The sequence below is a fragment of the Capsicum annuum genome, chromosome 6, assembly GCF_002878395.1.
Source record: "Capsicum annuum cultivar UCD-10X-F1 chromosome 6, UCD10Xv1.1, whole genome shotgun sequence".
In the NCBI taxonomy this organism is placed as follows: Eukaryota; Viridiplantae; Streptophyta; class Magnoliopsida; order Solanales; family Solanaceae; genus Capsicum; species Capsicum annuum.
The window spans coordinates 220,754,336-220,767,454 of record NC_061116.1 but is presented as its reverse complement, the minus strand read 5'-3'; the positions used below and the strand labels follow the sequence as shown (position 1 = coordinate 220,767,454).

General features: G+C 34.8%; 1 protein-coding gene across 1 annotated transcript; it reads left to right on the top strand.

The window, feature by feature from the left end:
* The first annotated feature begins 5,376 nt into the window (after positions 1-5,376).
* LOC107874640 (heavy metal-associated isoprenylated plant protein 3-like) lies at positions 5,377-8,675 on the top strand. Its single transcript, XM_016721402.2, has 5 exons — positions 5,377-5,536; positions 5,625-5,826; positions 5,948-6,153; positions 7,549-7,636; positions 8,060-8,675. Exons 1-5 carry the CDS (start codon positions 5,528-5,530, stop codon positions 8,380-8,382), a joined length of 828 nt encoding a protein of 275 aa, XP_016576888.2. The 5' UTR covers positions 5,377-5,527; the 3' UTR covers positions 8,383-8,675.
* The last annotated feature ends 4,444 nt before the right edge of the window (positions 8,676-13,119 follow it).

Below are 13,119 nucleotides of genomic sequence, written 5' to 3'. Positions count from 1 at the left end.
TATTAACAGGAACTTGCATAGGATAGTCGAAGTCAACGGGGGCAAAACCATGCATTGGACTTGATTCTGCTGAGTTCTCCCGTGAAGTCATAATTTCTTCAAGTTTCAGCTCGTCGCTCGGCTCCGGTTTCATTCCTTGGTTTCTTCTTTCCGCTCTAATCCAATCTCTGAGGCAAACTAGAACATTCATTGCATTGCTTCCCAATGAGTGTCGGTTGTCTCTAAGCTGCTGTCGTCCCTGACTAAAGGCGCTCTCTGATGCAACGGTTGACATTGAAACATTCAAGATATCTCTAGCTAATCTTGAAAGCATAGACTATTGTGTTTCATTACTCCTCCACCAATCCAACGTGTTGATCCGTCATCTGCGATCCTCTGGTGCCATCCGAAGATAATATTTCAGCTCTTTCCGATAAGTTGATGTGTAAGTTCTCTCATCAACACTGTTCCAACAATTTAAATCATAAAATGAATCAGAAAAATCACTATGTGTCGGCCTTTTAGAAGATGATGGCTCCTCGGGAGGATGAGGAGCGACAGTTGGAGTGATATTTGTAGGTACGGCTAAATCAAATAAATCAGCATAGTGATTATATAATTTTTCTATGTAATCTTTTGTATCAGCCGTAGCCGTCCACAAATCAGGTTGTACTTGTTCAGAATCATGGTTAGTATTTATTTTTAAGTTAGTATAAATAAGAGTACCAAAGTGGCACATATTATTATATTCCATGCACGAATTTAGCATAGCACCAACCAAGTAAATAGGGGGAATCGAGAAAAAATATTTTTAAAATTTCGTAAACATGGCGCCAACAACTTCTTTATAACCTTCTTTATTTTATATTCTTTGAGCAAATCAGAAATATCGGCTATATATGCCAAAATATTACAAACAGTAGGATAATAAGCACCGAAAAATTCAACCGTAGCTACATAAATTTGATCTAAAAACTTAACAAGATCATTAATTATAACCCAATCAGAATTATGTAGATTGCAATCAGCAGAATCAGCAAATGAACCGCAATGTTGGTTAAAACTAGTGTAATAGGAATTCTATATTTATAACAAGTTCTTAAAAATTCATACGTAAAATTCCATCTAGTATCAATTTCCTCATGCATCAAAATCGGTGTAAGTCCATTTTCTTGACATTTAACTTTAAATTCTCTAATTCTCGATCTACGATTATTTCCTTGAATAAAACCAACGGCAAGACAATTTTTTTCAATATAAAGCTCAAAAATGTCAAGACCATCTTTTACAATTAAATTATATATATGACATGCACACTTAATATGAAAAATTTCAGGCAAGGGCGAAAATAGCGTAAATTTTAGTTTTTTTATAGCAGTCTTGCTGTTAGAAGCATTATCAAAAGCAATACATAAAATTTTATTTTCGATACCATAATATCCGGCAATTTTAACAATAGAATCAGTAATAAATTGTCCAGTATGTTTATGATCTTCATCATATAAAAAAACAAGAATACGTTTTTGCATCACGAAATTACTATCCATCCAATGACAAGTAACGGTTAAATAATCATTTTTATTTACAGTACGACCAAGATCAGAAGTTAGGACAATCTACATTGAATATTTTTTAACAATGTTGATAAATAAAAATAATATTGTGAATGGAGTCTAAAAATATCAGACTGACAAGTAGTTCTAGAAATACCATTAAACATAGGATTATAAATTGCTTGTATATAACAAATAAAGGCATCAGAAAAAGGAAAACTAAAAGGCAAACAACCCACAACTACCATTTTAACTATTTCTTCCCTGTCCCTCAATCTATTATACTTCTTCGCTACGTGACTGGTTGCTGGATCCATTCTAGTTTGTGTTGGCCTACCAACATCCCCACCACCTTGTGCAATATTTAACTCTCTTTTGTGATTTTCAGTTATATGTCTCATTAATTTACCCGTACCCCCTTGCTTGCCTCCATTTCTATGTTTATATATTTGTTGACAAATATTGCACTGCACCTCAATATCTGATATACGTTCAAAGGTTGCGACTTTAGAAACTTTCGCTCGTACTTTGTAAACGAAAAATTAAAAAATTAAAGTGAACACTTTAAGAAATTAAATATATTGAATATTTGGGAATTGAGAATTGAGAGTTGAGAGAGAATGAGATTTGAGAGAGTGAAAAATTGTGTGAAAAATGATTTGAAGTTGTAGGGTATTTATAGATTTTTTTTTGGAATTAAAAAATATTTTTAAAGTTATTTTTTTTTTTAATAAATGGGTCCAAACTAGCCGTTTGGACCCAAAAACGGCTATATAGCCGTTGGGCCAACGACTAGTTTGGCCCAAAATTTCATTTTTTTTTTTTTTTTTTAAAAAAAGATATCCGGGCCGATTAATCGGCAGGCTTGGACCGGACTTGATCTGGACCGGATTAGCTGGGCTCATTTTAAAAAATAACTGGCCGGAACCCAAAATTCTAAAGCCCTAAAGTTATCGAGCCGGATCAAACCGGACCGAATTAATTACGAGGGACGGATCGAACAGGGTCGGGTCAGGTCGCACCGGACCACTTGACACCCTTAAATCTAGTAATAAGATAAATGTGTTGCCCTTCGTTCTGTATTCAGATGAATAAAAAAGAATAGACATTTCTAGCTTGTTCTTTTTCTTTTTTACTCAACACGACGTCATGAAGTATTTTAATACTATCGGATCGATTGAGACACACTGTTGACTCTTAGTTGGTGAAAAGGATGTGCAAATATTTTTTTTTTTTCAATTTGATGTTACCCTTAAATTCACACGTATTAATTTAATTACCCTTAAATAAGATTATGCAGCTGTAAAAGCAAATTTAGTTGTGATACAAAACTACTAAACTAGTACCTTTTTTTAGGTTACATTATTGAAATATTACTTTTTTTTTTAAAAAAAAATTATCACTATTTCGTGGTAATTAACTTTATTAATGTAAGGAGTGTGTGTGCTTATGCGCTAAAGTTATCGAACCTAAAGTTGCTTCATATCACTATGTGTCAATTCAAATCGAAAGATATTGACACTTAAATACATGTTCCTTTTATTTGCCCAAAAGTGTTTCTATTCTTTTATCTTTGCATTTGTGGGGGATTGAAAGCATTTTTAATGGTTAGAATGCAAAGTCAAAGTTTAAAGTTTCTTTAAGCTTATCCAAAAAGAGGAGTCTAAATACATTGTTATCAAAAACCATTTACAAGATACATTGTGAGAAAAATGAAGTAACTTCTTAATTCTTTTGTAATTGTGTGTTTTCAATTCTCATTGAACGTAAGAATTGATTTGATGAGTTAATTCATTCCTTGAACGGATGAATTCATTTGGTGAGGAGTTAAAACATTCAATTCACCATCAACTACTCTTGTAACATCATTTGTTCTTCACCTATATAAACCACATTATTTGAGAACAAAAACACCACCAACAAAGTAAAAGAAAAGAAATATATCCTCCTCCTAAGTTCTCTACTTTTGGGCAATAGCTTTAAGCAACCTCCAAACTTCCAGCCACGAGTGCACGTATTTGGAAGTAGCTGTGGAACCTTGGGGAGCGACCGGCTAGAAGGATTTGCACCGGAGTCGGGCCGAAATCGCTTTCAAGGCAGTGGCTTGCCACGACACAACATTTGTGACGATTCTCTTACCATTACTAATTCAGTTCCAATATTAATATTGTATTAATTTTTCCAACAGGGCGTAACCGTGACTAACGAGGATCGATTCACATGTGGAGCCGCGACTTGGAGTGGTGGCCTGGACCCAAGAGAGGGTGCCAGACGTGATCAACTGGGCCCAACTGTGACTAACGAGGTCGTTGGTTCTCAAGCGAAGACGGTTGTTATGTACCAATTGTCCCACATTGGAAAAATAGGAAAATGCTAATGTTTTTATAGGTTAAATGAGTTCTCTCACCTATCAGGCTAGTCTTTTGAGTTGGGTTCTCCCATTTGATTTATAACATTGGTGCTTTCATTAAGAGTCCCACGCATGGGGCCGTGACTTGAAGTGGTAGCCTGGACCCAAGAGGGTGCCAGCCGTGACCAACGAGGTCTCCGTTGGTTCTCAAGTAGAGGCGATTGTTATATATACCAATTGTCCCACGGGGCCGTGAATTGGAGTGGTATCCTGAACTCAAGAGGGGTGCCAGCCTTGACCAACAAGGTCCGTTGGTACCAATTGTCCCACGAGGCCGTGCCTTGGAGTGGTGGCCCCGTTGGTTTTCAAGCGGAGGTGATTGTTATGTACCAATTGTCCCACATTGAAAAAATAGGGAGGCGAGGGAATGTGAAGAAATAGGGAAATGCTATAAGAGGTTTATATTATTATGTATCAATTGTCCCACATTGAAAAGATAGGAAATGTGAAGAAATAGGAAAATGCTAAGAGGTTATGTATCATGTGTCCCACATTGGAAGCTAGTCTTTTGGGTTGGACTCTCGCAGATATTTTTCTCATATCAAACACATAAAAACATCTTTTTCTCGTAATCATTTTAGGTGGGAACGGGCAAAGGTTGTGAATTACACCGGGAATCTAGGCGAGCAGATTAATTCGCACAAGATGAAAAATGATTTTATCATTTAATTCTTTCGGTCATCCGATGACATCTCGTTAGGGGAATTCATTTTTACACATTTTTAAGTTTAATAATTTGAATAAATGTGTAGTTTTCATAGTAATAAAACACCATTCAATATCATGTTTAATTAAAAAATCAGCTTTGTGTACTATCACTACTACAGAGAAGAGCAGGACATTTAGCTGCAAGGGTGGACAAGGCTAAGCCCGCACAAACGTTGCTCCTGAGTGTCCTTCTAGGGTGCAATCCAAAAGAAGTGGAAGTGCGAAAGGACTCGAGAACCCACTCCATATTCTTTCAAGGAATTTTAACACAATGATAAACCACCTTTACGTTAGAAGAGCAAAAAGCCCAGAGCATAGCAGAATCAACCAACGTAATTGAGTGTAAGCTTTGTTGCCCGAATACGACTGATGCTGACCACTCTAGGCGCTACCGCGGTAGCAACAGAGGCCAGGTGACAATTAAGAGGTTGACACCGAGCATTCTTATAGAGTCCACTATACTTTTATCGTATTGGTATATTACTGCTTCTTTTATAGTGCTATTATTAACTTGTCCTAACATGTATAACAATGTCCAATTAACAAGTAGTTATCTTATTTTAATGTTATTAATCTAATAAGTACTATATTAGTAATAAGTTTGGAGTAATAATTATCTTTTGCTGTTCAAAATCACTGTTTTATCCCTCTGAATATGGCATATAAACTGAAAATATAAATTCCAACTATGCCATATGTATGCCAAATGCCGGTACCATATATCATTACACCTATACACTCTCCGTACAATATCGTTCCACTGATCCACTCTCATCCGTACAGCTCCACCCCTCTTCCTCACTATACCTAGCACTACGCCCCACCCCCCTATAAATACACTTCCACCCCTTCTCAGTTTTCCAATTTGAGAGCTACAATGGGTAAGGTAAGGGTCATTTTCCATTTTGATAATTTCTCTCATTGTTTAGACAAATACGGCTAACTGTCATTGTGTGTTGTAATGGTGTTTGCAGAAAAAGAACAGGAAGAATGCTGAAGGCGAGTTGATGATGAAGAATGTTGAAGGCGAAATGATGAAGAGTGAAGAACAGCAGGTGGAGAATGAAGTAGGAGGAAAAACTGAAGAAGCTAACAACCGAAGTGTTGTTTTGAAACTGGATCTCCATTGCGAAGGCTGCGTTCGTCGAATAATCAAAGCCGTTCGAAGCTTTAAAGGTAAAATCCATCACTATTCCTTTCATTTTTTCCTAGAAATTCTTCCTTCTTTTCACCTAATTTTTGTATCTATGTTGCTCTGTTTTCACCCTTAATATTCTGGTTTATTATGGCTAAAAAGGTGTGGAGAAGGTGACTTGCGACGGTGATACGAACAAGGTGACAGCGATTGGAGAGGTTGATGCATTGAAGCTGAAGGAAAGAGTGGAGAAAAAGTTGAAAAGGCCAGTGCAACTTATCTATCCATTACAAAAGGATTGCAAAAAAGAGAAGCAAAAGAATGAAAAGGGTACCAATGGAGAAGACAAAAAGGCCAAAGAGAAAGAGGTAAAATTGTTATTGCTGCACATTCTGCTGTTTGCTTCGTTTTCATGCTCTTTTTCTTCCCGTCTTCTTTTGTCTTTTTATGCTTTTGCCACAGTTTTGCTTTTTATGGTGAATCTGTATCATTATTCAACTCACAGTATATTCAGTATTTGTCCAAACTTAACGTATATTTAGTATTTGCAGGGCCGACTCAATGATAAAGCCATTGAAGCCACTGCTTTAGGCCCCAACATACTAAAGGCCCCAAAATAACAATTCCTATGTATTAGCATTCTATTTTATATGATACTCCCTCAATCTCTAATTATTTATTATGTTTCTCTTTAACACTTTTCTTAAGAAATTATTAATTAAAAGGGTTCAATTATTTTATCATTATTTATGTATATTAATATATAATTTTTATTTATTGAATATTTATATTATTTATGTGTCATCTTTAGGTGTTTGTAGTCTTTAAGAACAATTACTGTTAAAGATACAATGAGAAAATATAATTAATTTTATATTGAATTTCAAAAATGACAAATAATTTGAGATAACTAATTTTAAAATTCGCGATATACAATTTGAGATAAAGAGAGTATATAATTGATGAAATTATTATTAATAAAAGATTTTAAACTTTATGCTTTTTTTACTTAGCTAGAGTTATTATAATGAGTAAGTAAATTAGGATGAGTTATCAACATAGATTGTGGTGCAGTAGATGGGGCTGCTCCACACTTAACCAGAGGTCGATGGTTCGACCTTGGGTACAGAGAAAATTCTGTTGGGAGCGCTGCCACCTTAATGGACCCTACAACGCGCGATCGGAATTAGTCGGAGCTCCGATGCGGGCATCGAACACCGGATGGAAAACCGAAAAAAAAAAATTAGGATGAATTTCCTTCTTTCTTATCTTTCAAACATTTAACTTGCCAATTCAATTTTCTGAGTGAGCTATTTCTCTTGACTTTATATGATTGATCCATGAATCAAAAATTAAGTTATTTTGTCTCTTTAGTATATGAATATTAGTATTGATAGTGGTGCATAAAATATCTCGTATTTATAGGTTCAACAAAGAGTCGTACCTCAAGAAATATGATGTATGAGGCTTATACTAATGCAAGCACTTAAGCATACTTTCATAATTTGAATCCATGACTTATACGTCACATAAAAACAACTTTACATTTTCTCCAAGATTCCCTTTTAGTATAACACAAAATAAGTTTAAGGCCTCTTTTTGTGGTTCGGCTTTAGGCCACCAACTCCATTGAGCCGCCCCTGAGTATTTGTCCAAACTTTACGTTCGATTACATCGTATTTTAGTGAAATTAAACATAACAATGGTGGTTTTCCGATGAATATGCTTGGACTATTACTTACTGTGATTAGTTATCCATGTAGCCTCCGGTTACCACTGCTGTGCTGAAAGTGCATCTACACTGTGAAGGATGTATCAAGAAGATTCAAAAGATTATCACTAACAACAAAGGTGAGATTGATTATTCAACATTCTTCTTCTGCTATACATCCATGTTTTACTAGTCCCTCCGTCTCAGTTTTACGTGACACCTTTTGGATTTTGGAGATTCAATCAAGTGTTTCGTCGGCTGTAATTTGTTCATATATCGTTTAAATATCTCGCAAGAGAATAACTAAGAACAAAGGTATAGATGGATTATTCAAATTAAGTCTTCGTGTTCTGTTGAATTTCACGTGACACCTTTTGGCTTTTTATATTCAATCTAGTCTTTCCTCTATTGTAATTTGTTCATATATTGTTCAAATATTTCATAAGACTTATCACTAAGAACAAAGGTAGAGATGGATTGCTCAACATTAGTTCCTCTTGTTCTGTCCATTTTAGCTTTGTTTTTTTTTTTCATCTGTGATGTATTATTCATGGCAATTGCAGGTTACAAGGAGATGAAAATGGACTTTGAAAAGGATTTAGTGACAGTGACAGGTGCAATGGACATGAAGGAATTGGTGGAGGCACTGAAGAAGCAGGGGAAGAAAGAGGTCCAAATTGTCCCACCAAAGAAGGAGAAGGAAGGTGGAGAGAAACAAGACGGAGGCGGCGGTGGGAAGAGAAAAGGGAAGGAGAAGGATGGGCAAGGCGGCGGAGATGGCGGTGACAAGCAGGTTCAGTATGAGCATCAGGATATGGAAGCAACTGCAGTTTATGTTACTCAGATGCTCAGTGATGAGAATACTAATGCTTGCAGTATTATGTGATTAGGTTGAGGAGAATATTCTGAATATTGAGACAGTTTTTTGGTTTAAGAATGAAAATTGTAAATAAGCAATAGGGGCTGGAGGTGAATGTTAGATTAATTATCTATGGTATTATATGCGATTAGCTTATGGGAGGCGAACTAATTATTGTTGAATTGGCTTAACTATGGACAGTGTCATTCCCTTTTTTTGCTAGTAAAACTTTTGTATGAAGATTAGTGGGTGTTATTGAGGCTAGTAGGAGACATATTTTTTATTTATCTTACTAATTGGAGTACTTGATTTTCTTGTCTGCTTATGGTGTCATTGGTGTATATTGGTCCTTCATTTGGCAGAAGTCCAGTTAATAGTTCATTTTCCATCTTATGAATGATACAAATTGGAATGAAGTCCAGTGTATGGTTCATTTTCTATCTTATGAATGATACAAATTAAAGTAGGCTGCCCATTTTCCCATGCAATTGGAGTGCCTATAGAGAATTTTATACTGATCATTTTCTTTCATTTAAATGGTTAAGTATCATGTTGAGCCGTTTCTTAGATATAGAATGCTTATAATTTCTCGGAATTCGAGAATTTTGAAAAGATCATTTTCATAATTTTCACTTCAAATCATTGACGAGTTAAAAAAACAATCGCAATGTGTGTATATACCACCCAAACGCAACAATTTTCGAATACCATCTCTGCCTTTCTTTTCAAGTTTCACAATTTTAAGTGCCCACCAAGTCTCATTAACCTTTGCTGCAGATGAAAACAAGAGATGTTATTATCAAGAAACAGAAGAGACAATAACTATCAATATTGCAGACATCAATTTGTTGGAGTTGCACCAAATCTTACAAAGAAAAAGTAAACCTGAGCAATTTTATACAAGAAATCTCTTTTAAGAGTGGAGACAATTTCTTGTGTGTAGACAGAAACTGGTAGACACTGCATGCAGATTATTGGTTCAGAGCCACACAAACTGCCAGACTCTATTTCAACTTTCCTTTGTCTATTTTTGTAAATTCATTTCCGCAATAGGAGGTGCAGTCCAATACTATTATATACTGAACATTTTATTTCATTCAAATATTGAATTCTTACTTAAAATATGCCTAAACACAACTCCAATTTTCAACTTTTATCCAAGTTTCACAATTTTTTCGTGCCCACCAAGTTTAGTTAACATTTGCTGCACATATAAACAGAAATGTTACTATCAAGAGACAAGAGAAGAGACTATAACTATCAATATATTGTAGACATCAATTTGTTGTAGTTGCAAAGAGGAAAAATAAGGCTGAACAAGTTTATACGAGAAAACATTTTTAGAGTGGAGGCAATTGCTTGGTGTGTAGACAAAAACATAGACACTGAAATGCAGAGTACTACAGGTTCAGAGCCATACAGATTGATGGATTATTTCCACTTTCCTTAGTCCCATTTTGTGCATTCTTTTCAGTGGTCCCTCTCTCTCAATGGGCCAAATATACAAGAATTGACACTTCATGTTGGTGATATTACAAATAAATTGCAATAATATTGCAGTGATATTACAACTGAAATACAATTGAAAATTACAAATGAATAAAGAAAAATAAATTTCTTCCTATATGGTTGAGGCGCGGATATCTTGTTCTTTTTAAGGAGATTTAAGCCCACTGCGGTAATTGTTTCTCCGGTCCAGCAGTAATACTCATTAACCTATCCCCTCCAGAATACAACAACCTATACACAATAACTCAATGCTCTGGACTAGAATTGAGTTCAAAGCTCTCAAAATAAAAACACCTCCCTTTAACTTATAAACTCTCTTATTTTTCTTATTTGTGAACTCTATATTAATCTTATATTGATCTTTTTTCCTCATTGAGAAGAGCTGAGAGCTCTCTATTTACAGGAAGAAGTATTGAGCCTATTAACGTATTTCTGCAATATTATTTCATTTGAAGTCAAGAGTTTTGTTGGCCAACCAAAGAAAGAAAACCAACCACTTTGAAAAGCATTGAATTTTTTCTAGTCAGCTTTTGGCAACACTGACAAAATGTTATCCCTCCACAGATTGTAGAAAAATGGAATGGAAATGGATCTGATAATACCAAGAAATAATAAATATTTTAATTTTTACAGTATAAAGTCTTAAAGAGACTTTTATAAAAAATTAATTTGGCATTAAAAAATATTTTTGGCATTAATAATAATATTAAAATATCATAAATCCATCAATCCCTCACTTATTTTAATATCATTAAGAGAGTTCACTTAGGTAAAGGAAGATTATTAAGCCTAATAAAGGTGTGCTCTGCATTGAACCTTTACTTAGTAAAACAGTAATTTTTACTCCAGAATCGTAGTGGTCTCAGACTTGAACTATGACTGCTTTGAGGAAATAAAAAGTTACTGCTTACACATAATAATTAAGGTGTTGAAATGAGCTTTATAGCCAGTACGTTATGGTCTTGTGCTATCCCGGTTTTAATGAGTGTCTTTAAAGAATGAGCCAAATTCTCAATAGGAAACGGCCTACTTCCATACTCACATAGGTGAAATCCGTCGAGAGTGCTCATGTAATTTAGCACCCCACTCATACGAGCTACAGATATTCATTAAGAGTTTAATAAAAACTCAACCTCACAATCATTACAAGTAAATGCACTTACATCATAGGGAGGGATAAATAAATAGTGCATTTTTCACAGCAAGTCATCAGGTAATTCGTTTTTCCCATTGAACCTGATTATAGGATCTCTAGTCCCCAGGTTGGGTTTCCTCACATATGACTGATGATTTAATAGGTTTCAATCCCATCCCCCTCGATGTACTTCAGACCTTTTCTCTTGCTAAGGCCTTAGTCAACGGATCTGCAAGATTATCACAAGATTTGACATAATCAGCATTAATGGTACCATTTGTCAAATATGATCTCACATTACTGTGCTTTCTCCGTATAGATCTGAATTTACCGTTGTAATAACGGTTTTGAACTCTACCAATTGCAGCGGTGCTATCACAATGTATTAATAGAGGAGGAATTGATTTTTCAAAATAAGGTATGTGAAATAATAAATCTCTTAACCAATTCGCTTCCTCACAAGCTGAAGCTAAAGCAATTAGTTCAGCCTCCATGGTAGAGTTAACAACTATTGTTTGCTTTTTATATTTCCAACAAATAGCACCACCTCCCAAAATAAAAACACAACCAGTAGTGGATAAGGAATCACCTGATAAAGTATTCCAATCCGCATCACAAAATCCTTCAAGTAATGCAGGATATTTAGTATAAAACAAACCACAATTTTCGTTCCAATTAAATATCTCATTACTCTGTTTATAGCATGCCAATGTTCATTACTTGACTTGCTAGTAAACCTGCTAAGTACTCCCACTACATAGACAATATCAGGCCTAGTGCAATCAGTCACATATCTCAACCTTCCAATTATGCTAGCATATTCCTTTTGATTTATTACTTCTGTTTCACTCTCAACAGGAAACAGGTGAACACTAGAATCAAATGGAGTTACAACATGCTTGCAATCAAGGAAATTATATTTTTCTAATATTTTCTCAACATACTGTGACTGGTCAAGGAAAATTCCATCACATGTTCTAGTAATTTTTATTCCTAGAATAAAATTTGCCTCACCAAGATCTTTCATCTCAAAATGGCTTCTAAGAATATTTTTAGTCTCATCAATAATGTTCATGTTAGAGCCAAAGATCAATAAATTATCAACATATAGGCAAATAATCACATGCGAATTATTCCAAGACTTATGATATATGCACTTATCACACTCATTTGTTTTAAACCCATTTTCAATCATGCACGAATCAAACTTTTCATGCCATTGCTTCGATGCCTGTTTTAAGCCATATAGGGATTTATTAAGTTTACACACTTTGCTTTCTTGGTCAGCCTCAACAAAACCTTCGGGTTGTTCCATGTAAATTTCTTCGTTTAGATCTCTGTTTAAAAAAGCAGTTTTTACATCCATTTGATGAATTTGTTAATAAAAAATTGCCGCAAAAGCAATTAATAGTCTAATGGATGTAATTCTCATTACCGGTGAAAAAGTATCAAAAAATTATAGGCCTTCTAATTGTTTAAAACCTTTAGCTACAAGCCTAGCTTTATATTTATCAATAGATCCATCCGGTTTGAATTTTTTACGTAAGACCTATTTACAACCAATTGTTTTACAATCCGGTGGTAAATCAACTAACTTCCAAGTTTTATTGGAAATTAGCGATTCCATTTTATCATTTACAGCCTCTTTCCAGAAAATAGCATCATGTAATGACAAAGTTTCTTTTAAAGTGATAGGGTCATCTCCAACGTTAAAAACATAATAATCAGGACCAAAATCTTTTTCTACTCTAGCTTGTTTACTTCTTCTTAACTCAAAATCATCATTTTCTTTATTATTAAAAATAGAAGTAGAAGAACTAAGTAGTGGCAAAATATTTTCTTTAGTCCCATGACCCCCACTATTTTTAGAATTAAAAGGTAATTTATCTTCATGAAAAATAGCATCACTCGATTCTATTATCACGCTATATTCAAGATTAAAAAATTTATAGGCTGTACTTTTTGAAGCATAACCAAGAAAAGCACCAGTAGTAACTTTCTCACCCAATTTAGAGATTTTAGGATCCATTAACCTTACATAGGCTAAGCAACCCCAAACTCTTACATATTCCAAATTTGGCTTATGACCTCTCCACAATTCAAAAGGCGTTAATTTCATC